This window comes from Chiloscyllium punctatum, chromosome 31 (genome assembly GCF_047496795.1).
Source record: "Chiloscyllium punctatum isolate Juve2018m chromosome 31, sChiPun1.3, whole genome shotgun sequence".
NCBI classification, from domain to species: Eukaryota; Metazoa; Chordata; class Chondrichthyes; order Orectolobiformes; family Hemiscylliidae; genus Chiloscyllium; species Chiloscyllium punctatum.
Window position 1 is genome coordinate 63,426,430 of NC_092769.1, and position 21,811 is coordinate 63,448,240.

The 21,811-nt window shown below is 46.4% G+C and overlaps 1 protein-coding gene across 2 annotated transcripts; it reads left to right on the forward strand.

The window, feature by feature from the left end:
* Positions 1-1,099: 1,099 nt before the first annotated feature.
* Positions 1,100-6,712, forward strand: LOC140457218 (uncharacterized). Of its 2 annotated transcripts, none has more exons than XM_072551322.1 (2): positions 1,100-1,455; positions 5,594-6,712. In XM_072551322.1, the coding sequence occupies exon 2, from the start codon at positions 5,702-5,704 to the stop codon at positions 6,569-6,571; it is 870 nt and encodes a 289-aa protein (XP_072407423.1). In that variant the 5' UTR covers positions 1,100-1,455; positions 5,594-5,701; the 3' UTR covers positions 6,572-6,712. The 2 variants fall into 2 exon arrangements, with proteins under 2 accessions (XP_072407423.1, XP_072407424.1); XM_072551323.1 differs by having other exon boundaries at positions 1,119-1,218.
* Positions 6,713-21,811: the final 15,099 nt, after the last annotated feature.

Below are 21,811 nucleotides of genomic sequence, written 5' to 3' on the forward strand. Positions count from 1 at the left end.
TGAGTTGTTATTCTAATTGTTTTCCTTTCTTCGTGTTTTATCCGTAGTGTTTAAATACATTCTGTTTTGTTTAAAGCCGAGTGGTTTGACCAGCTGCATTACTCCTGGAATATTCCCTTTACAATCGCCTAAAAGAAATTGTGTGGAGGAGCTGGTATTGGATGGGGAAGACAAAGTTAAAAATCACACAACACCATTTTGTAGTCCAACTAGTTTATTTGGAAGTACAAGCTTTTGGAGCGCTGCCAGTTAGCTAGTGGGGCAGGATCATAGAGTTTATAGAAAAAGATCAAAGTGAAATACAACTGATGCGATGTATTACACAAACCTAGAGAACTGTTAAGTCTTTAATCATTAGAATGGGTTGCAGGTTTTGATTGATTAATAGGTAAATCACCTTAAGTTATCTCTGGCCTGTGACTTGAAAGAAGTTCTGGGATTTACATACATTGGTCTCCCCGTACCCACAGGGGATACATTGCAGGACCCACCGTGGAAACCTGAAACCGTGGATAGGAGCGAACCCGTTCATTTCAATGGGAAACTTACCTTCCCGGCAGCCTCCTGGTCCCTGGTTCCCTATAATATGTTCGGGGTGCAGTAATCCGCAGGTCACTGAAACCGCAGAAACAATTCCGTGGATACAGGGGTTGCCCTGTATTAATCAATCGAAACCCTCATCCCCATTCTACGTGATTAAAGACTTAACAGCAATCTTTGTTCAATACATCTCATCAGTTGTCTGACACTTTGATCTTTTACTATAAATTCCGTGTCCTATGATTCTGCCCCACTAGCTACCTGATGAAGGAGCAGCACTACGAAAGCTAGTGCTTCCAAATATATTTGTTGGACTAAACCTAGTGTTGTGTGATTTTTAACTGAAAAAAAAAGTTAGGGTCTGGCCCACCTTTTTAAAATGTTTTGAGGGGTGTCTGGCCTGGCCTGTAACAAACAAAGTATTCTTTTATTCAACAACAACACTTTTCAAATGACATGGATGTACCTCAGGACGGAAGACATTGCGCCGATGGGCTGAATGGTCTCCTCCCATTGTGCCTTGTCCCGACGACACGAAATAATTGCGCAATGTGGGCGGAGCATAGGGCAGTGACCAGCGCATGCGCCTTGCGGAACCTGGGTACAATGACACCGAGGATCTCGAACGCTCAATCCGTGAGCTAAAACCGACTGTACGAGGATAATACAGATGGCATTGTGAGCATGCAGGCTTCATAAACACGTAGTGATACTCTTTGGCCCCGAATAAAGAACGACTGGTGCCGGGTTAACCCTGGACCGGCAGTCGCGTTTCTCCGGTGGAAGGTCTTTGGCCCACCGCCGCCATCTTTGTTGGGGGCAGGGTGGTGACGCGCATGCGCGGCCCTGCAAGGGGAGGCAGGGAATGACAGCACAATAGCTGAAGATTGTGGAGTGCCATGTGGGCCACAGCAGGTAAGGATGGCCAGATCCTCTCCCCTGCAGGACATCAGGGAACCCGATGGGGCTTATCCCATTATGGGCAATGCAAGCCATCAAAAGTGAAATGGTGGTAGGGAGGAAGGGAATGGACTAACTCAAAATGTAACTAGAGGGGGAAATAAAGCACTGCATCTCCCTTGGTGCCCGCCTCTGGAGAACTCCTTCTGCAGGAGGTTTGAAGGGAAAGTTTTCTCAATGGGGGTACTCAAATGAAGAACCCCAGATCAAGATCTGAAATCGTCGATTAATCAGAACATGAATGCAAACAGCTTCTGAATGTGGAAGGATTGCAGGTCGTCTGTGGAGAAAAATTTGAACGTCGAAATGGAAAGGAAAAGACTGTGGAGAAATTATAATAGGGAGGTGAATTTTAAACAAATTTAGAAATTGCTGGAGAAACTGTGGCAAGAAAGCAGAGTTAATACTTCATGACCAACTCTTTGAAGACTCAGATCTGCTGAGTTTCTCCAGCATCTTCTATTTTTGTTTCAGATCTCCAGTCTCCAAAGTTCTTTTTTATACTTTAGAGGTAAATTTTAATATTGAGGAGTGCTTAACCAGGAGCCTTTGCAGATCAAGAGGCAGAGTTAAGGCGCAATGGATAAAGGGGACATGGGGTGAGGAAGAACACAGCAAAGATTGTATGGTCCCAAGTTGATAGCGATTCAATATGGAAAACTGGATAGGAAGGTGTTAGGATCATCAAGTCTAGAGAGTAAGAAGGAATTGATGAGAGTTTGAGAAACAGCTGAGACGGAAGGAAAGTTGGCTGATGTTACTGAGGTGGATCTGCCTGATCACAGACTTGCTGTTTTGTTTCCTCCCCCTATTCCCCTGCACCCCCTTTGACTTTCACACACTTAATTCTCTTTCCTCATTTCTGAGGGAGGATCACCTGAATGGAAACCTATACGATCTTTCTGTCTGTGAGAAACAAAGCTCACTCACTTCAATAATTTCAGTCCGAGACAAGATCTGAATCAGTAGTGCCATTTATTTTACACTTGCAAGTGGGTGTGCTGTCCAGTGTCTAAAAAGGCAGCGGACATACACACACTAAATTCAATTCATACATAACATTTATATGATTTGATGTCTATTGTTTTACACTGCTCCCTCCCCTGCTTACATCGTCCACTTCCCTAAGACCGGCCCCCATTACCCCTGTTTACCTCTTGCCTTATCCGGCCTTGTCTGTGATAAAATGCTTATTTCTGGTCTCACAAGGCTGTTTGACCTTATCCTGCTATAGGTCATTGTTAGGCCTATCCTTTCTTCATCATTATCTACCCCCTTCATCTGTGCCTTTCCCGAGGCCGTTCTGATCTCTATGACCCTTTTAATTGGGGTTTGTTCCTGTGTTTTTGTAAAAGTGGGAAGCACATGTTTATATCTACTGTTTGTACAGGCGTATCTAGCTTAACTTCATCCCCTCACAACATCTTATCTACTTGCCCATAATGTCTACCTTCTGACACACAGTTTTAGCTAATACAAAAACAATTATATATTTCCTCCACATCGTTTCCATTCTTGTTGACTCAGCTCTTCGCTAAAACAATTACACGCTGGTGTGAGTTCACTTTACTTTGTAAGATGGAATTGCATAATTGCAGAAGTAACATTAATTTACCTATATCCCACATGTCCATTGATGCTACCTTACCTGCTGGGTCTTTCCGGCATTTTCTGTTTTTATTAAGACCATAAGATGCAGGGGCTGAATTAGTCCAATCAGCCCTTCAGGTCTGCTCTGCCATTTCACCGTGGCTTCTATGTTTCTCAACCCTATTCTCTAGCCTTGTCCCTGTGACCCTTGATCACCTTTACTAATCGAGAACATACATCTGAAATACACTAAATAGTTTTGCCTCCACTGCCATTTGTCACAATTAGTTCCAAAGATTAACCACCTTCTGAATGAAGAAGTTCCTTCTTATCTCAATTCTAAAGGGTTCTTTAGATTAGATTAGATTACTTACAGTGTGGAAACAGGCCCTTCGGGCTAACAAGTCCACACCGCCCCGTCGAAGCGCAACCCACCCATACCCCTACATCTACCCCTTACCGAACACTATGGGCAATTTAGCATGGCCAATTCACCTGACCTGCACATCTTTGGACTGTGGGAGGAAACCGGAGTACCCGGAGGAAACCCACGCAGACACGGGGAGAATGTGCAAACTCCACACAGAGAGTCGCCTGAGGCAGGAATTGAACCCGGGTCTCTGGCACTATGAGGCAGCAGTGCTAACCACTGTGCCACTGTGCCGCCGTTCTCTCCTTCATCTGAGGCAGTGCCCTTGAGTTTTAGCCTGTCTGACATCCACTGTCTCCAGGCCTTTCAATATTCTGTAAGTTTCAATAAAATCCTCTATCGTCTTTCTAAACTCCATTGAGTAAAGAACCAGAGTCCTCAAATGACAAACCTTTCACCCCGGACATCCTTCAAGGCTGCTACATCTTCCCTTAGATATGGGGCCCAAAACTGCCCCCAATATTCCAAATGTGGTATAACCAGAGCCTTATATGTCCTCGGCAGTACATCTCTGCTCTTGTATTCCAGCCAGTACAAAGTGAGGACTGCAGATACTGGAGATCAGAGTCGAGAGTGTGGTGCTGGAAAAGCACTTCAGGTCAGGCAGCATCTGAGTAGCAGGAAAATCTTTTCCAGCATCACACTCTCGACTCCTGTATTCCAGCTGTCTTGAAATGAATGCGAACGTTGCATTTGCCTTCCTAATGAATTTGCGTTTTAACCTGAAGAGAGTTCTGAACTAAGACTCCCAAATCTCATCATGCTTCAGATTTCTGAAGCCTTTCCCCGTTTACAAAATAGTCTATGCCTGTATTCTACCTACCAAATGCATAACCTCACACTTACCCACTTTATATTCCATCTGCCACTTCATTGCCCACTCTCGTAGCCTGATCTAGTCATTCTGCAGCCTCCCTGCTCCCTCAACGCTATCCCTCCTACCTTTTTGTCATCTGCAACCATAGCAACAATTCCTTCAGTTCCTTCATCCAGATCGTTAGTATATAACATGAATACTTGTGGTCCCAAAATGGACCCATTCAGAACTCCATTAGTCACTGGCTGCCATCCTGAAAAACACCACTTTGTTCCGACTCTGCTTTCTACCAGTCAGTAAATCCTCTATCCATGCCAATACCTTTCCTCTAATACCACGGGCTCTGATCGTTTTTAGCAGCCTCCTGTGCAGCACCTTGTCAAAGGCTTTCTGGAAATCCAAATAAATCATGCCCACTGGCTTTCCATTGCGTGTTCCCTCCTCAAAAAGTTGTAACAGCTTTGTCAAGCATGACCTACCCGTGACGAAGCCCTATTATTTAATGCACTTCTGAGTACTCTATAATCTCATCCTTAATAAAGAACTGTAAAGTGTTACCAATGACCCAGGTCAGGTTAACCAGCCTATGTTTCTTGTCTTCAATCTCCCTCCCTTCTTAAACAGGGGTATTACTTTAGCAATGTCTGAGTTCACTGGCACTCTCCCTGACTCCACTACTGAAGAGCAAAGTAATTTAGATGATGTAGATTTGTGGTGGGAAGCTCAACTTGGAATGAAATATTTCAGCATGATTGTGACAATTCAGTTCAGCCTCAAGAGGCTTGGAGGGTGTATTCAGAACTGGCCTTTGTAGCAGAGACTGAAACAGTGGCTTCAGTCTTCCCAATGGAGATTTCTTCTCATCCTTTCTGCAGTTCGGCTCAGTCAAGGAAGTGTGTGGAGAGGAACTTGTAGCTGATGGAGTTCACATCTGCCTGCTGCTGTAGTGTTTTCTCAGGGATGGAGGTTGGGATTTTCTGTCAAAGTCCTGGTCATGTTGTAGCTCTGTGGAACCCCTTGGGTCTCTTTCGACTTATGTAGAGACCAGAGCCTTGTCTAAACAAAGCAATGTGGACACTACTGAAGGTCAGTAGTGAGCCAGTTGGATTTTTATGACAGTCTTGAGGTTCTTACGGTCAATGGTTTACTCATGCCAGCACCACAAGTTACTCGATTCATCCAGGTCAAGTTCATAACCTGCATTTGTTTGGGATTTCTCATTCCTTTTTTTTCTCTGTTTCAAATCAATTTCCCAGGGAATTAGAACAGGAGGATTTGAAATCGGAAAACTGAAACCCCAAATCACATCCAGATCTGATGGAATTGTCCAATTTGTCCCACCTGAATAACATTGGACTGTGAACATGGAAGGTGAAAGCACTGTTCTCAGTGAGGAGAAACGATACATGTGTCGTGTGTGTGGACGAGGTTTCAGTCAAGCATCTGGCCTGTCGAGACACAAGTGCAGTCACACTGGGAAAAAACCATGGAAATGTGAAGACTGTGGGAAGGGATACAGATCCCCATCTCAGTTGGAAATTCATCGACGCAGTCACACTGGAGAGAGGCCATTTACCTGCCCGGAGTGTGGCAAGGGATTCACTCTGTCTTCCAACCTACTGACACACCAGAGAGTTCACACTGACGAGAGACCTTTCAAATGTCCAGACTGTGGCAAGTGCTATAAAAGCTCTGGGGAACTGATTCGCCATCAAGGTGTTCACATTGATGACAGACCTTTCAGGTGCTCTCAGTGTGGGTCTGGGTTCAGACGATCATCTCACCTCACTGTACACCAGCGAGTTCACACTGGGGAGAGGCCGTTCATCTGCTCTGAGTGTGGGAAAGGATTCGCTCAGTTCCCCAACCTGCAGAAACACCAGCAGGTTCACAGCGCTGAGAAGCCATTCACCTGCTCCGATTGTGGGAAGGGTTTCACTCAGTCATTCAGCTTGCTGAGACACCAGCGAGTTCACACTGGGGAGAGGCCATTCACCTGCTCGCAGTGTGGGAACACGTTTACTCAGTCTTGCAGCCTGCTGAGGCACCAACGAGTACACACTCAGGAGAAGCCGTACTCCTGCTCCTTGTGTGGAAAGGGATTCGCAACTTCATCCAGTCTACTGGAGCATAAGCGAGTTCACACTGGGGAGAGGCCATTCAACTGCTTTGAGTGTGGAATGGGATTTACTAAGTCATCCACCTTGGTGAGACACCAGCGAGTTCATAAATAACTACATTGATGAGATTCTGCTGTTAATCAGATCAAGGACAGGACCAAGTTCATTGGGTTCCTGCTGATACTAATAAACTTCTGCCCAGTCATAAGCATTAATATTCTGGATAAAAGTCAAATAAATCAGCTTTGTCATGAACACAGTCTGTCAAGTCTTTTAAACGTTGCTAATAGAAGTAATGTTCCTTTTGATGGGATGTCACTCTCCTGTCTCCTTCATCCTCACCTCCAACAACATGTGTAAGGGAGCTTCTGCAACGTCTTTTGTCATTAAGATTAACATTAACCGGCTGCCTCCCTGCTTTCCACGCATCATAGGCAGCAAAGTACCTAAATACATCTTGTTTGCCTGAGCCTTGAATCCACAGCTTTCTCCTCTGTCTCATCACACACTCTCTGTACCGCTCATGTTCAGCAGTCCCCCTCCTGGTCCATTGACCCTATTACTACGAAAGGCCTGATCCCCCCCCCACAATGTTCTCATGTCCGTTACTTTGTTCAAAGATCGCTCTCTTTTCAAATACTGTCTCTCCTCCTCAAATCTGCTGTCATCACCATCTGCTCAAAATGTATACACTTGACTGCAATATTCTTGAAAACTACTACCCCCACCTCCAAACACCTTCTTGTCTCAAACTCTCAGAATTGTTGCGCCTCTCAATAAATTCAGCCCATTGTGCCTGCACTGTCTCTTGAGATAAACGTCATTACCAAGTGATTTTTCTCCAAACCTTTGAACACTACTTCAAATAACCATCCAATATTTTCTTGAATGCATCAATGGAGCCTACCTCCACCACATTTCCAGGTAGTGCATTCCATACTCTGTAAAGACTCACTGCGTGAAAAAGTTTTCTTCCGACATTGCTTGAGCTTTTATTTGCACGTCACTTTAACTCTATTGTTAAAGTGGAGATTTGAGGGAATCCCTGTGGACTCAGACCTGTAAAGCCTCTCTCTTGGTTCATCCCGGAGATCGTACTCTTTGGAAGTCTGGAATAAAACCCTCTTACGGACAGTTTAGTTTAATTTTAGCCATCCCCTTTATTCACGAGTAGCATCACTGTTATAATATAACACTGATTCCTACAAGCTAAACTAACTAGGTTCTACTAACCTAGGAGAGTAGGGTACCAACTCTTCAAGTGCCCCAGCAAGCTTCTCCGATGTAGTGATACACATTGGCTTACTTTATACAAAAGTTTAAAAAAATGTTGCCTGTTCTTAATTAGACAATGAAAGACAATAATTCGTAAAGGAGAAAAGTTAGTTGACAGGTCTGTGCACACTTGATTAATCACTCCTACAGGTCCTAAACCATTCATTAGGTGGGAAAAACATACCCAGCTGAGTTAGGCGCCAGCTAGTGAGATAAACTCTTATCATAAAGTCTGAGCTAATTGGAGAGTTCATAAGATAACCTTGCACAGCTCATATGTCAGATACAATTTTTTTAAATTTCAAAAATATACTTTATTCATAAAAATCTTTTGATATCTGTACAGTTGGTGATGCCATTGCACATCTTTACATACAGAGATCAGACTGAGTCATGTGTATGTATAAGTCTGTATGTTAACCATCCAGGTGTTCAGCTGACTCGTCAGTGGAGCCCAGTTTCTGAGTGGGCCCCCTGTTCTTCTTAAGCAGGCAGACCTTACTCAGTCGTCTTTCCCCACCGCACCTTAACGGCAGCTGCCCCAAGCTTTAGCGTGTTCCTTAACACGTAGTCCTGGACCTTGGAATGTGCCAATCTGCAACACTCAATTGGGGTCAACTCCTTCAGCTGGAAGATCAACACGTTTTGGGCAGACCAAAGAGCGTCTTTGACCGAGTTGATGATCCTCCAGGCACAGTTGATGTTCATCTCGGTGTGCAGTCCGGGGGAACAGACCGTAGAGCACAGAGTCCCGTGTCAGAGCTGCTCGGGACAAACTTCGACAAATACCACTGCATTTGTCTCCAGACTTCCTTTGCGTAGGCACATTCCAGAAGGGGGTGTGTTACAGTCTCATCCCCTCCACAGCCACTTCGAGAGCAGCGTGCAGTGCGACAGAGAGTCCGGGTCTGCATAAAGGCAGAGCCCTTCTCACCACCAGCCAAGCCATATCTTGGTGCTTGTTGGAAAATTCTGGTGATGAGGCATTCTGCCAAATGACAGTCTGCCCAGGGAACTGCTCGACAGAATCTGCCCTCTCCTTTTCCCGAAGGGTCTCAAGGACACTACGTGCTGACCACATATTGATGGATTTGTGGTCAAAAGTGTTTTTCTTCATAAATTTCTCTACGAAAGACAGGTGATACAGAACAGTCCAATTACTTGGAGCGTTCCGCAGCAGCGAGGCCAGGCCCAGGGACAGGCAGAACCTCAGTACATAGTGACACTTGGTGTTTGTATACCAGGGATCCACACACAGCTTAATGGCCATCAGGGTGAGGGTGGCATTGGGCGTGCTTTTTCCCCCATTGCACAGAGCTTTGTACGTCGAGTCCCTTTGGACCCGGTCCATCTATGATCTCCACATAAAATGTAAGATGGCCCGAGTGACTGCGACAGCACAGGTTCTGGGAATAGGCGAGACCTGTGCCACGTATAACAGCAATGAAGTGCCTCACACCTGATGACCAGGTTTTTTCCCACGATGGAGAGCGACCGTAGCTTCCACCTGCCCAGTTTCTGCCTCACTTTGCTGATACGCTCCTCCCAAGACTTGGCGCATGCCCCAGCCTCCCCGAACCAAATACCCAGCAGCTTCAGGTGGTCAGTCCTGACGGTGAAGGGGATGGAGGATTGGTCAGCCCAGTTCCCGAAGAGCATGACCTCGCCCTTGCCTTAGTTTACCTTGGCCCCGAGGCCCGTTCAAACTGGTCACAGATGCACATGAGTCTGTGCACGGACAGCGGATCCGAATAGAAATCGGCGATGTCATCCATGTACAGGGAGGCCTTAACCTGTAGGCCCCCGCTGCCAGGAATAGTCACCCCTCTCAGGCTCACATCGTTCCTGATGGACTCGGCATATGGCTCTATGCAGCACACAAGCAAGGCAGGAGAGAGAGGGCAGCCCTGCCTGACTCCAGATCTGATTGGAAAGCTTTCTGATTCTCACCCATTGATTGAGACTGCACTGACAATGTTGGTGTAGAGCAGTCGGATCCAATTACAGATTCCGTCCCCAAAGCCCATTTTGGAGAGGACATGTGTGATATCCTGTCAAAGGCTTTCTCTTGGTCCAGGCTGATGAGGCAAGTGTCCAGCCCGCTGTCCTGTATGTAGGCAATCGTATCCCTGAGGAGTGTGAGACTCTTAGAAATCTTCCTGCCCAGTACAGCGCAGGTTTGGTCAGGGTGAATCACCAATCCCAGAGCAGACCTGACCCGGTTGGCGATGACCTTTGACAAGATTCTTAAATCTACAGTTAGCAGTGAGATTGGTTGCCAATTTCAGATTTCCTCCCTCTCCCCCTTCTGCCTGTAGATGACGGTGATGATGCCTTTCCTCATGGATTCACTCATGGTACCTGCCTGAAGCATACTGACATGCACCTCCAGCAGGTCCTGGCCAATCAAGTCCCACACAGCAGAAATGAACTCAACCGGTAAGCCATTGTTTTTGGGAGTTTTATTCTTTTCAAAGGACTCGAGGGCTTTGGTCAGCTCCTCCAGAGATAGCAGCTGGTCCAGCCTCTCGCGTGTTCTGTCGTCTAAGACTTCCGTGATAGAGGACAGGAACGACTGGGAGGCCGCACTGTTGGTTGGCTTCGAGTCATACAGACTGGCATAGAAGGATTTACTGATCCTCATGATGTCAGCCTGAGATGACGTTATCGAGCCATCTTCTTCCTTCAGGCTGATGAGCACGGAGCTCTCTTTGTGCACCTGCTGGAAGAAGAAACGTGAGCACATCTCGTCCTGCTTCACCGGACCGGAAGATTATCTTGGAGGCCGCCGAATCAAAGAGTGAGGCGTGCCGGCCCTTCACCTCCTGGAGGTCCTCCATGACATCAACCCCCATCATCTGCAGCAGGAGCAGGTTCTGTGCACTTTCCTGGAGTTGGGACAGTTTTCCCCACCTCTCTCTCGCCTCCTGAACACCTTTGAGGATGAAGAACCTCTTGATATTCCCTTTAACCGTTTCCCACCAGTCCGCTGGGGACTCAAAGAGGGGCTTCATGGTTCTCCAACCTGCGTAGTCCCTCTTGAGCTCCTCGATGTTTCCCGGGGTCAACAGCTTTGTGTTCAGATTCCACGTTCCCTTACCCGCCCGCTGCTCATCCTGTAGGTGACAGTTGGCCAGCAGGAGGCAGTGGTCAGAGAAGAACACCGGCTTGACGTCAGTGGATCTGACCGAGAGCATTCGGGACACAAACAGGTAATCTATCCTTGAGCGGATAGACCCGTCTGCCCGTGACCAGGTGCGCTGCGCTCCATCTGCAGGGCTGATGAAGACGTCATGCAGCTTGGCATTTTTGACAGTTTCCATCAGAACTCTGGACATGGCGTCCAGTTTACTGTCCCCCCCGCCGGATCGTACATCTGCATCAATGATGCAGTTGAAGTCTCCGGCCAGAATGACCGGCCTGGACGTAGCCAGCAACAGTGGAAGCTGCTGCAGGACGGCCAACCGTTCCCTCTTACCCACTGGGGCGTACACATTAATCAGTCTCAGGGGAGCATTCCTGTACATGACGTCGGTGACGAGGAGGCGCCCGCCCACCACCTCCTTAACCTTGGAGATGGTGAAGTTGCCTCCTCACAGCAGGATACCCAGGCCGGAGGAGTGGTTATCATTGCCCACCCTCGACCAAACTGACGGCCCATTGGCCCACAAGCTCGACCACCTCCTGTAACTGCTCAGGTGCGGTATCCCACACTCCTGCAGAAACAGGACATCAGCTTTAACGCTGGCTAGGAAGGCCAATGTAGAAACACATCACATAGAATGTGTTAATATGTTAATACTTGCAATTTTAACATCCATTTTACAGTTTACAAAGTTATCACTGTCCATTTGTCAATGGTCCTGTCTCTGGGGCAGCTGTCTGCATCCCCATAGTGAAGGCGAATTGCAGGACCCTCACAGGGCTGAGGTAGCTGTCCAGCTCCTCGCTGGGGGTCATTTCCCCGCCCTGGTGTCAGCAGGTCGGGAGCAGAGTCCGCATAGTCCAGTTCTGTGTCTGACAGTGGGGCTGCCAAAGGTTTGCGGCTCCCAGTTATCTGGAGCTTTGGTGTAGTGGGTACCTCCTGGTTCTCAGTGGTTGGGGGGATTTGGCTTTACCAGCCCCCACAGAGGGTGCTTCGCTTCCTGGTTGGAGGGTGCTACCCTCCTTTCTCCCCTCAATGCTCTGCCTCTTCTTAAGGTGACGACCCTCCTTGCACCCACCTTCACCATCTGAAGAGCAGTTTGTATCCTCCTCGTGCAGCTGCCGTTTCCCCCTTTGCTGGGAGGTTTTGGGGATCTGGCAGATTTTCCTTTTCCTTACCTCCTTGGTTACCTCCTCCTCCATTGCCTCCATCCGTCCCACTAGAGCTTGGGCCGACTGCTGTACCTCTCCACTGGCTGCCGTCTGCTCTGCTCCAGCCTGTCCTTCCTTCTAGGTACCCCCAGACTCCGTTTCCCTGCTGTCTGGTTGGACCTTGCTGGTCTTTGGGGGTCCATGGCTCACCTTGCCACCTCCGGCCATCTGCGCGTAAGTGCCTGCCCCCCTCGTCTTGGGCAGGCCTTTTACATGTGGCCCGCCTCTCCACACAGGTTACAGTTCTTCGCCTCTTTGCAGTTCTTGGTCAGGTGACCCTCCTGCTTACAGTTCCTGCAGATCCGCCGCCATGTGGCCTGACCTCCCGCAGGTTCGGCACACTTTCGGCTGCCCTGTGTAAGTCAGGTCTGCTCCCTCGGATTGCGAAGCTGGAGGATGGGTGGAGGATGTTCCCGCTGGCATCCACCGTGACCTGCCACTTGCTGGTCCAGATTCTGAAAGGGTCGACCACATCAGTTGCTGTCTCCTTCGACCTGAAATTACCATCCCAGAAAGGTCAGGACATCAGCTGCTGAGACATGGGGGTTGTACATATGGATGATGACAACCCAACTCCTCTGTGCTGGGAGCACACACAACAGGACCACAGACAAGATGGGGAACAGAGACTCCTCTTCCTTCTCCTTGAAAACCTTCAGGAGCTGCTCGCACTGCTTCACATTTCCTGAAGGTCACATCAAAATAGCCCAGACTGGGGAAATCCTGCAGGCAGTAGATTTTATTAAATTTCAATAATATTTTATTCATAAAATTATGTTGATATCTATACAATTGGTCGTGCCATTCTTATGCACACATTGCATTTCTTTCCATACAGAGATCGGAATTAATCATTCGTATGTACAAGTCTGTACATTGACCATCAGGATATTTAGCTGAGGCATCAGCGGGGCCCTATTTCTGAGTGGGCCCCCTGTTCTTCTTAGGCAGGCAGACCTTACTCAGTCGTCTTTCCCCACCGCGCTGCCCCAAGCTTCAGCGCGGCCCTCAACACGTAGTCCTGGACCTTGGAATGTGCCAGTCCGCAACACTCAGTTGGGGTCAGCTCCTTCAGCTGGAAGATCAATAGGTTTTATACAGACCAAAGATCTTCTTTGACCGAGTTGATGATCCTCCAGGCACAGTTGATGTTCGTCTCGGTGTGCGTCCTGGGGAACAGACCGTAGAGCACGGAGTCCCGTGTCACGGAGGTGCTCGAGACGAACTTCGACAAACACCACTGCATTCGTCTCCAGACTTCCTTTGCGTAGGCACATTCCAGAAGTAGGTGTGTGAGTCTCGTCCCCTCCACAGCTGCTTTGAGGGCAGTGTGTGGTGCGGCAGAGAGTCCAGGCCTCTATGTAGGATCTCACAGGCTCATGTCTTGGTGCTTGTTGGAAAGTTCTGGTGATGAGGCATTCTGTCAAATGACTTTGACAGTCTGCTTAGGGAACCGCTCGACAGGATCTACCCTCTCCTTTTCCCGAAGGGTCTCAAGGACACTATATGTCCAGGGAGGCCTTAACCTGTAGGCCCCCACTGCCAGGAATAGTCACCCCTCTCAGGCTCACATCCTTCCTGATGGACTCACATCCTGCCTGACTCCAGATCTGACTGGGAAGCTATCTGATTCCCACCCATTGATTGAGACTGCACTGACAATGTTGGTGTAGAGCAGTCGGATCCAATTACAAATTCCCTCCCCAATGCCCATTTAGGAGAGGACATCTCTCATGTGCGTGTGTAATACCCTGTCAAAGGCTTTCTCCTGGTCCAGGCTGATGTGGCAGGTGTCCAACCCCCTGTCCTGCACGTAGGCGATCGTATCCCTGAGGACTGCGAGACTCTCAGCGATCTTCCTGCCCGGTACAGCACAGGTTTGGTCAGGATGGATCACCAATCCCAAAGCAGACCTGACCCGGTTGGTGATGACCTTTGCCAAGATTTTGTAATCTGTATTTAATAGTGAGATTGGTCTCCAATTTCAGATTTCCTCCCTGTCCCCCTTCTGCTTGTAGATGAAGGTGATGATGCCTTTCCTCGTGGATCCACTCATGGTACCTGCCAGAAGCATACTGACATACACCTCCAGTAGGTCCTGGCCAATCAAGTCCCATAGAACAGAATAGAGCTCGACCGGTAAGCCGTCGCTTCCGGGAGTTTTATTCTTTTTGAAGGACTCGAGGGCCTTGGTCAGCTCGTCCAGAGATAGCGGCTGGTCCAGCCTCTCCCGTGTTCTGTCGTCTAAGATCTCCATGATAGAGGACAGGAACGACTGGGAGGCCGCGCTGTCGGTCGGCTTCGCGTCATACAGACTGGCATTGAAGGATTTGCTGATTCTCATGATGTCAGCCTGAGATGACGTTACCAAGCTATCTTCTTCCTTCAGGCTGATGAGCACGGAGCTCTTTCTGTGCACCTTCTGGAAGAAGAAACGTGAGCAGACCCTGGACTGGAAGATTATCTTGGAGGCCTCCGAGGCAAAGAGCAAAGCTTGCTGGCCCTTCACCTCCTGGAGGTCCTCCGTGACATCGACCCCCATCGTCTGCAGCAGGAGCAGGTTCTGTGCACTTTCCTGGAGTTGGGACAGTTTTCCCCACCTCTCTCTCGCCTCCCGAACACCTTTGAGGATGAAGAACCTCTTGATATTCCCTTATCAGATACAATTGTTTTACAAAACTTTTGATCATAAAATGGCTTCCTGACATATTGTGCCAGAATCTCTTCAATGTTAGGCTTAGAATAATTTCTACGCTAGGAGCAGACCCCTGCATTTTAAGCACTGAATCACTCTGTACCTGAGGCTGAGATGTTACCATAAGGCTGCATATAAACTAACTCATTAGTCTTTGAATTAAACATGCTTTCTTTTCAAGGTTGTGACTCAAATTTAAATAAGATCTGATTAGTTAAAATTGACAGTAGGGCAGTCTGTAAGATCTATGGAGTGGTCTGCAAGAATAGCAAGTAAGTTAAATCTTCATGATTACTACCTTTTACAGAGCTTTGTATTTAGTAACCAGTAATGGCTACTCAGTATCATCATAAAGTCCCAAAATGCAATTAAATTCAATCCATAGCAGATAAGCACAAAGTGTTAATCTTCTACTGGCTCCAACAGCCTCAGTACTAAAATGGTCTCTCTCTCTCTCTCTCTAGGGTCCTTTTTGAACTCTCAAGTCAGGGTCCTGTAACAGCAAAGTTTTTTTTTCTCTCTGTGTCTGTCCCGCTTGCAAGGGGGTAATAAGAATCCATTATAATTGGCAGCATCTGACCGTTAATTACAAAGCTTTCGATAGTACTGAGTTTTGCTTCAGGGTCAGAATCGAACACTGTCCTTAATTTCACAAGGAAACGGCTGTGAATGTTATCAATTGGTGTCCCGTTCACACAGATTCACCGGTGCTAAGGCAAATGTTCTTAGTTGTCTTACAGTATCCTATTACCACTTGGTGAGCCCAGATGTCCCTATCTTCTGCATTCCTTGAGTTCCCCCCCTTTTTCTGAGCCTTTCTGCCTGTCTATTTTCTAGTGTCGTAAATGTGCTCTATAATTCAGCATTACATTTTAAGCTAAGTGTTTAAACACATGTAGACTGTCTAACTATGACCTCTCATTTTTGTCCCTTTTACGAGCAGGACAGTTTGTTCTGATCTGTCTCATGATTTTGAAAACCGGTATAAAATCTCCTCTCAGACATTTCTTCTTAGACCTATTCTCATTAATTAAGATTTTCATTCCTGAGGCCATTTGTGTAAATTCCTTCTGCACTATCTGCAGTGCATTCCCATCTCAATTATAATGTGCTGCCCACATTGCGCAAAATAGTCCAGCTGACGTCTAACAAGCGTCACACTCACATTCAACATCTCCTTGTTCTTGTGCTCTGTGCGCTAATTAATAAAGCTGAGAGCATTGTGCGCTTTATGAACTAGTCTCCCACTCTGTCCTGCTACCTTCAATGATCTGTGCAGATCTACACCCATTTAGCACAGTGATGATGCGTTACAACACAATGGCGCATATTCTCAATGTGAAGGCTAATTGTTATCTCCACAAGGAAGGTGGTGGTCACTCTTACCGATACTGTCATGGACATATGCAGTGAGGATGAGGTCAAGTGTGTTTTCCCTCCCCACCGACTGCGGATCCAGTCTAGCAGCTCAATAATGCTGTTGCTGAACTACTCTTGGTGGTGGACATTGAAATCCCCCCAACCTGAATACATTTTGCACCCTTGCCATGCTCAGTGCTTCCTCCAAGTGTTGTTCAATATGTAGTGATTCAACAGCTGAGTTTCCATGTATTTGTTTAACCTGATGCCCCGAGACTTAACAGGGTCAATGTTGAGGGCTGTCAGAGCAATTCCCTCCTGTCTGTATCCCACTGTGACACCCACCTCTCCTGGATCTGTCCTGCTGGTGGGACCGGACATCTCCAGGGATGGTGATAGTGATGCCTGGAACATAGTCATACTTGTGGAATCATACCTTACGGACAATGTCAGGCTGTTGTTTGACTAGTCTGTGGGACAGTTCTCCCAGTTTTGGCACTAGCATCTCCCTGCCCCAGATATCAATACAGAGGACTTTGCAGGATAAACCGGGCTGTTTTTTCCGTTGCCATTTCCAGTGCTGAAATCAATGTTGGGTTGTCCAACCAGTTTCATTGCTTTGTTGAGACTTCATTGCAATTGATACAACTGAGCGGCTTGCCAAGTCACTTCAGAGGGCAGTTGAGAGTCACACATTGCTATAGCTCTGTCTCTGCTACAGGCAGCAATGACACTCACATCTTGGTTCACACAGGTGACAGTGTGTTGTTTTCCTCGACCATCCTGAAAGGAATGACAGCTAGATTACTTTTTAAATCAACCTATTCAGAGACGTTATGACACACTTCTGGAGCTAAGGGATACGATTCAATGGGAACCAGTGTTTACCAGGTGTGAAGAAGATCATTTAACTGCAGAAGTAGCCAACCCAGTTATGATGTTATTTCATGTCTGGGTACATGAAATCTCCAGCACATCACTGTCCCGCATTGAAGTTTTCCCCTCCCGGATCCAGGGCGCTGAAGCCAGTTCAATGGTCAAGCTGACTGAAATCATCCAGTTTGGCAGACAGCATTCAACCGAGAATATCCGCACAGCTCAGTTTTAGATTTCAAATTGTATTAATCAACACAGATCTAAAGAGAAACTCATTCACATTTTACAAGAGACATATTTTCTGATTGGGAGGCAAACTAAGATCACAAGTTTTGTACACTAAACATGTACGAATGGAATTCGTTAAGCACGAAGAAACAGATTGGAACATAGCAAACATGATTCCATTACTTCAGGGAGCAGGAGAGAAGACAAGCAACTGCAGACCTGTTAGCATTACATCAGCAATAGGGAAAATGCTCGAACCTATTATAAAGTTTGGAATAAATATGATCTAATTGGGCAGAGTCAGCATAGATCTGCTAATGAGAAATCATGTTTGATTAACTTGGATCAATTCTTGGGCCCCAGCTGTTCACAACATGTATCAATGACTTGGAACTTGGGACTAAATGTAACATTTCCAAGTGTTCAGGTGTTATAAAGCCAACTGAGAATGTGTGTGGTGAGGAAGATAGAAAGCGGTTTCAGGACAATTTGGGCAGGCTTAGTGAATGGACAAGAACATGGAAGATGGAATGTAACTTGCAAAAACTGTGAGGTTATCCACTTTGAAGAAGTAGATGTGTACGAGTATTTCAGAAATGGTATGACGTTGAAAGTGTTCATGTACATAGAGATCCAGTTGTGTTCGTCAATAAGTCACTGAAGGCTAACATGCAGCAAGCTACTGGGATCGCAAAAGGATTTGAGCCAGGAATAGTGCTTTAATTGAATAGCAGCTTGGTTAAACTGCACCTGGAATATTGTGTGCAAGTTTGATCTCATCTCAGGAAAGATAATAATGCCAGAGTGGGAATGCAACCACGGTTGACTGGATTGGACCCAGGATGGCAGGATCATCCTATGAAGAGAGATTGTGAAAAGTGGGTCTGTATTCTTAGGAAAAAAAAGATGACCACATTGAAACTTACAAAGTTTCAATGAACGAGGGGGCATAGCCTCAAAATAAGGGGAAGCAGATTTAGGACTGAATTGAGAGGGAACTTCTTCACCCAAAGGGTTGTGAATCTGTGGAATTCTCTGCCCAGTGAAGTAGTTGAGGCTTCCTCATTTAATGTTTTTTTCTAAGACAAGGATAGTTAGATTTTTGAACAGTTTAAGGGTAAGTGGAGCTGAGTCCATGAAGAGATCAGCCATGATCTTATTGAATGGCAGAGCAGGCTCAATGGACCGATAGCCTACTCCTGCTCCTAGCTCTTACCTGCTTAACGTATGGACAGGGTAGATGAAGGTAAGATGTTTCCCTTGGTTGGGAATCTAGAACCACTTGGCACAATTTAATAATAAGGGAGACGCCAATTACGTCCAAGAGGGGTAGCATTCTTTTTTACTCAGGAGGGTTGTGAACATGTGGAGTTCTCTACCATAGAGGGATGTGGAAACTCAGTATTTAAGTATGTTTAAGGTAGAAAGTGATAGATTTCTGATAACCGATGGCACGCAGACAAAGGGACGGGGGAATACAGGCAATGATGATTTCAATCAGCTCCAATACTGAATGGCAGGGCAGGTTCAACAGGCAAAATGGCCTCCTCCCAGTCCTATGTTCACAGAATACCTGAAATTCCTTTTTAAACATATAATAATCTCTTGGAAAATAGTGTGGCAAACTAAATCTCAAAGGTTTTATTCAGATGGTATTTACAGTGATTCTTAAATAGTCTGTGTGGAGGAACAGGTAGTGTTGAGGAAGCAATGAGTTTGCAGAAGGAATTGGACAAGCTAGGAGAGTGGGAAAATAGCAGGTGGAATAAAATGTGGGAAAGAGAGAGGTTATGTACTTTGGTAGGAAGACTACAGGCATAAACTATTTTCTAAATGGGGAAAGACTTCGGATGTCTGAATCATAAAGGGACTTAGGAGTCCTAGTACAGGATTCTGTTAAGGTTACAGTTTCAATTAGCAGTTAGGAAGGCAAATGCAACGCTAGCATTCATTTCTCGAGGGCTGGAATTCAAAAGCAGAGTACTACTGAGGCTCTAGTCAGGCCATATTTGAATACTGTCAGCAGGTTTGGGCCCTGTATCTAAGGACGTGCTGACATTGGAGGGGGTCCATTGAGGGTTGGCAAGATTGATCCCATGGACGAAAGGCTTGTCATATGAGGTGCAGTTGTGGTCACTGGGTCTGTATGCGATGGAGTTTAGAAGGAGGAGCAGGGGATTTGATTGAACCTTGCAGAATACTAAAAGGCCTAGATAGAGTGGATGTGGCAAAGAAATGTCCATTATTACGAAAGTCTAGGATCTGGGCGTACAGCCTCAAAGTGAAGGGACAACTCTTTAGAATTGAGATAACGGAGCATTTATTTTAAGAGTCCCTACAGTTTGGAAACAGGTCATTCAGTCCAACTAATCCATGCTGACTGTCTGAAGAGCATCCAACCCAGGTTTGCCCCCTACCCTATCTATTTCCCACAGCCAATTCACCCAACCTACATATTCCTGAACACTATGGGCAATTTAGCATAGCCAATCCACCCTAACCTATACATCTTGTGGGAGGAAACGCACACAGACACAGGGAGAATGTGCAAACGCCACACAGACAGTTGCCCAAGGCTGGAATTGAACCTGGGTCCCTAGTGCTGTGAGGCAGCAGTGCTAACCACTGAGTCATCATAAATTTCTTCAGCCAAAAGGTGGTGAATCTGTGAAACTCATGGCCACAATAGGCTATGGAGGCCAAGCCATTGGGCATATTTAAGAAAGGTTATTGATTAAAGGGAGAAGGCAGGAGAATGGGGTTGAGAAACATATCAGCCATAATCAAATGGTGGAGCATTCAATAGGCCGAATGGCCTAATTCTACTTCAAGATTCTATGGTCTTAACGTGAGTTTTGTTTCATGTTGAAAGTTCAGTTTTAACAAGGCAGATTAATTTTGGAGCCAATTATTTATTTCACTAGTATTTTACTGGATTAGAAAAGTGAATCATTTATAAACATAAGTCAAAGATTCAAACACACCTGTGGGTCACGGGGAGAGACAAAGAATGAAGCAGATAGACAAATATCCTTTCTCCATCCACTGTGGTTTCTTTATAAAATAATCTGTTTTAAAGTATAAATGCTTGTTGAGGGAACATTAAAGAGTGGGAAGAAAGAAATAGATCAAAAGGTCAATGTCCTTCAGTGAAGTGAATGAGGAAGAAACTGGAGGAGCGAGTAATTTAAAGTGGAAATACTGATGGAAGGAATGAACAGAAGGTGACAAATAATGGAACTCTTCCAGGGGAAAGAAATACTGCAACATGACAATATTGATACAATCACCAACACACTTTATTGCATCAATTTGATATTGTACTTATTTTTCAATCAATTTGAGACAGTTTAAGGCACAGTGGAACCTGAAGCTGAACCTTCTGACCCAGAGGCAGGAACCACAACAGCCCAAAGGTACACCACATCTGGTATTCCCAAACAAAAGATAGCTATTATTCTGAAACGTGTTAATAAAAACTCCATCATTCTTTTCTCCTAATTAGACCTTGCAGATACTCTTAATCAACCCCTACCCTATCCCCATATTTCCAGTGGTTAAACCATCTAGCCAGCACATCCCTGAACACTACAGGCAATTTAGCATGGCCAATTCACCTAACCTGTACATCCTTGGATTGTTTGAGGAAACTGGAGCAAACCCACACAGACAGTCGCCTGAGGCTGGAATCGAACCTGGGTCCCTGGCACTGTGAGGCAGCAGTGCTAACCCACTGAGCCACCAGGCCACCCCACTCCTGCAGCGACTTCTTCTGTTCAGCTGGCGTGTCCCGTCACGGACTCCAGACTTCATGGATCTTCAAATTGCTGCTTTAACCAAGAGCAGGTTGGGGACAGCACAGCTGCCTCACAGCACGTGGAATCCCGGTTCGAATCTAGCCTTGAGTGACTGTGTGGAGTCCACATGTTCTCCACATCTGCATGGGTTTTTGGCCAGGTGCTCCAACTTCCTCCCACAGTCACAGGTTAGGCAGATTAGCTACCCTAAATTGGACATAGTGGCTAGAGATGTGCAGGCTCGTACAATTAGCTATGGTAAAAATGCGGGGTTACGGTGATAGTGTAGGGGCTCGGTCTGGGTGCGATGCTCTTCAGAGGGTCGGTGCAGTCTCAATGGGCCGAATGACTTCTCTCCATACTGTACGCATTCGATGATCCGAGATCCAGGAGCAGGTCTCCGACTTACCCGACCATCTTCCCCATCTAAACCTAACAGGGATAATCCTTCAAAAGGAACCAGCATGTGTTAGAAATTTAACAAGACTCAATACATTGTGTTTCTCCACATTATTAGCCCTTGTAACTGGGGCTGGAGTTTATCAACATCAATAGAAACAGACCTCAATGAACATCGTTCGGTCTTGGATGCGATTAAAATCCAATCACTGTAGTTACCTGTGAAGAATATTGATCTTTGATCTATTCTTTCCTTCCTGCTGGTGTGTCAGCAGATCGGATTACTGAGCAAATCCTTTCTCACATTTGGAGCAAGTAAACAATGTCGCTTCGTGCGAACTCGCTGGTGTGTCAGGAGTGTGGATATCT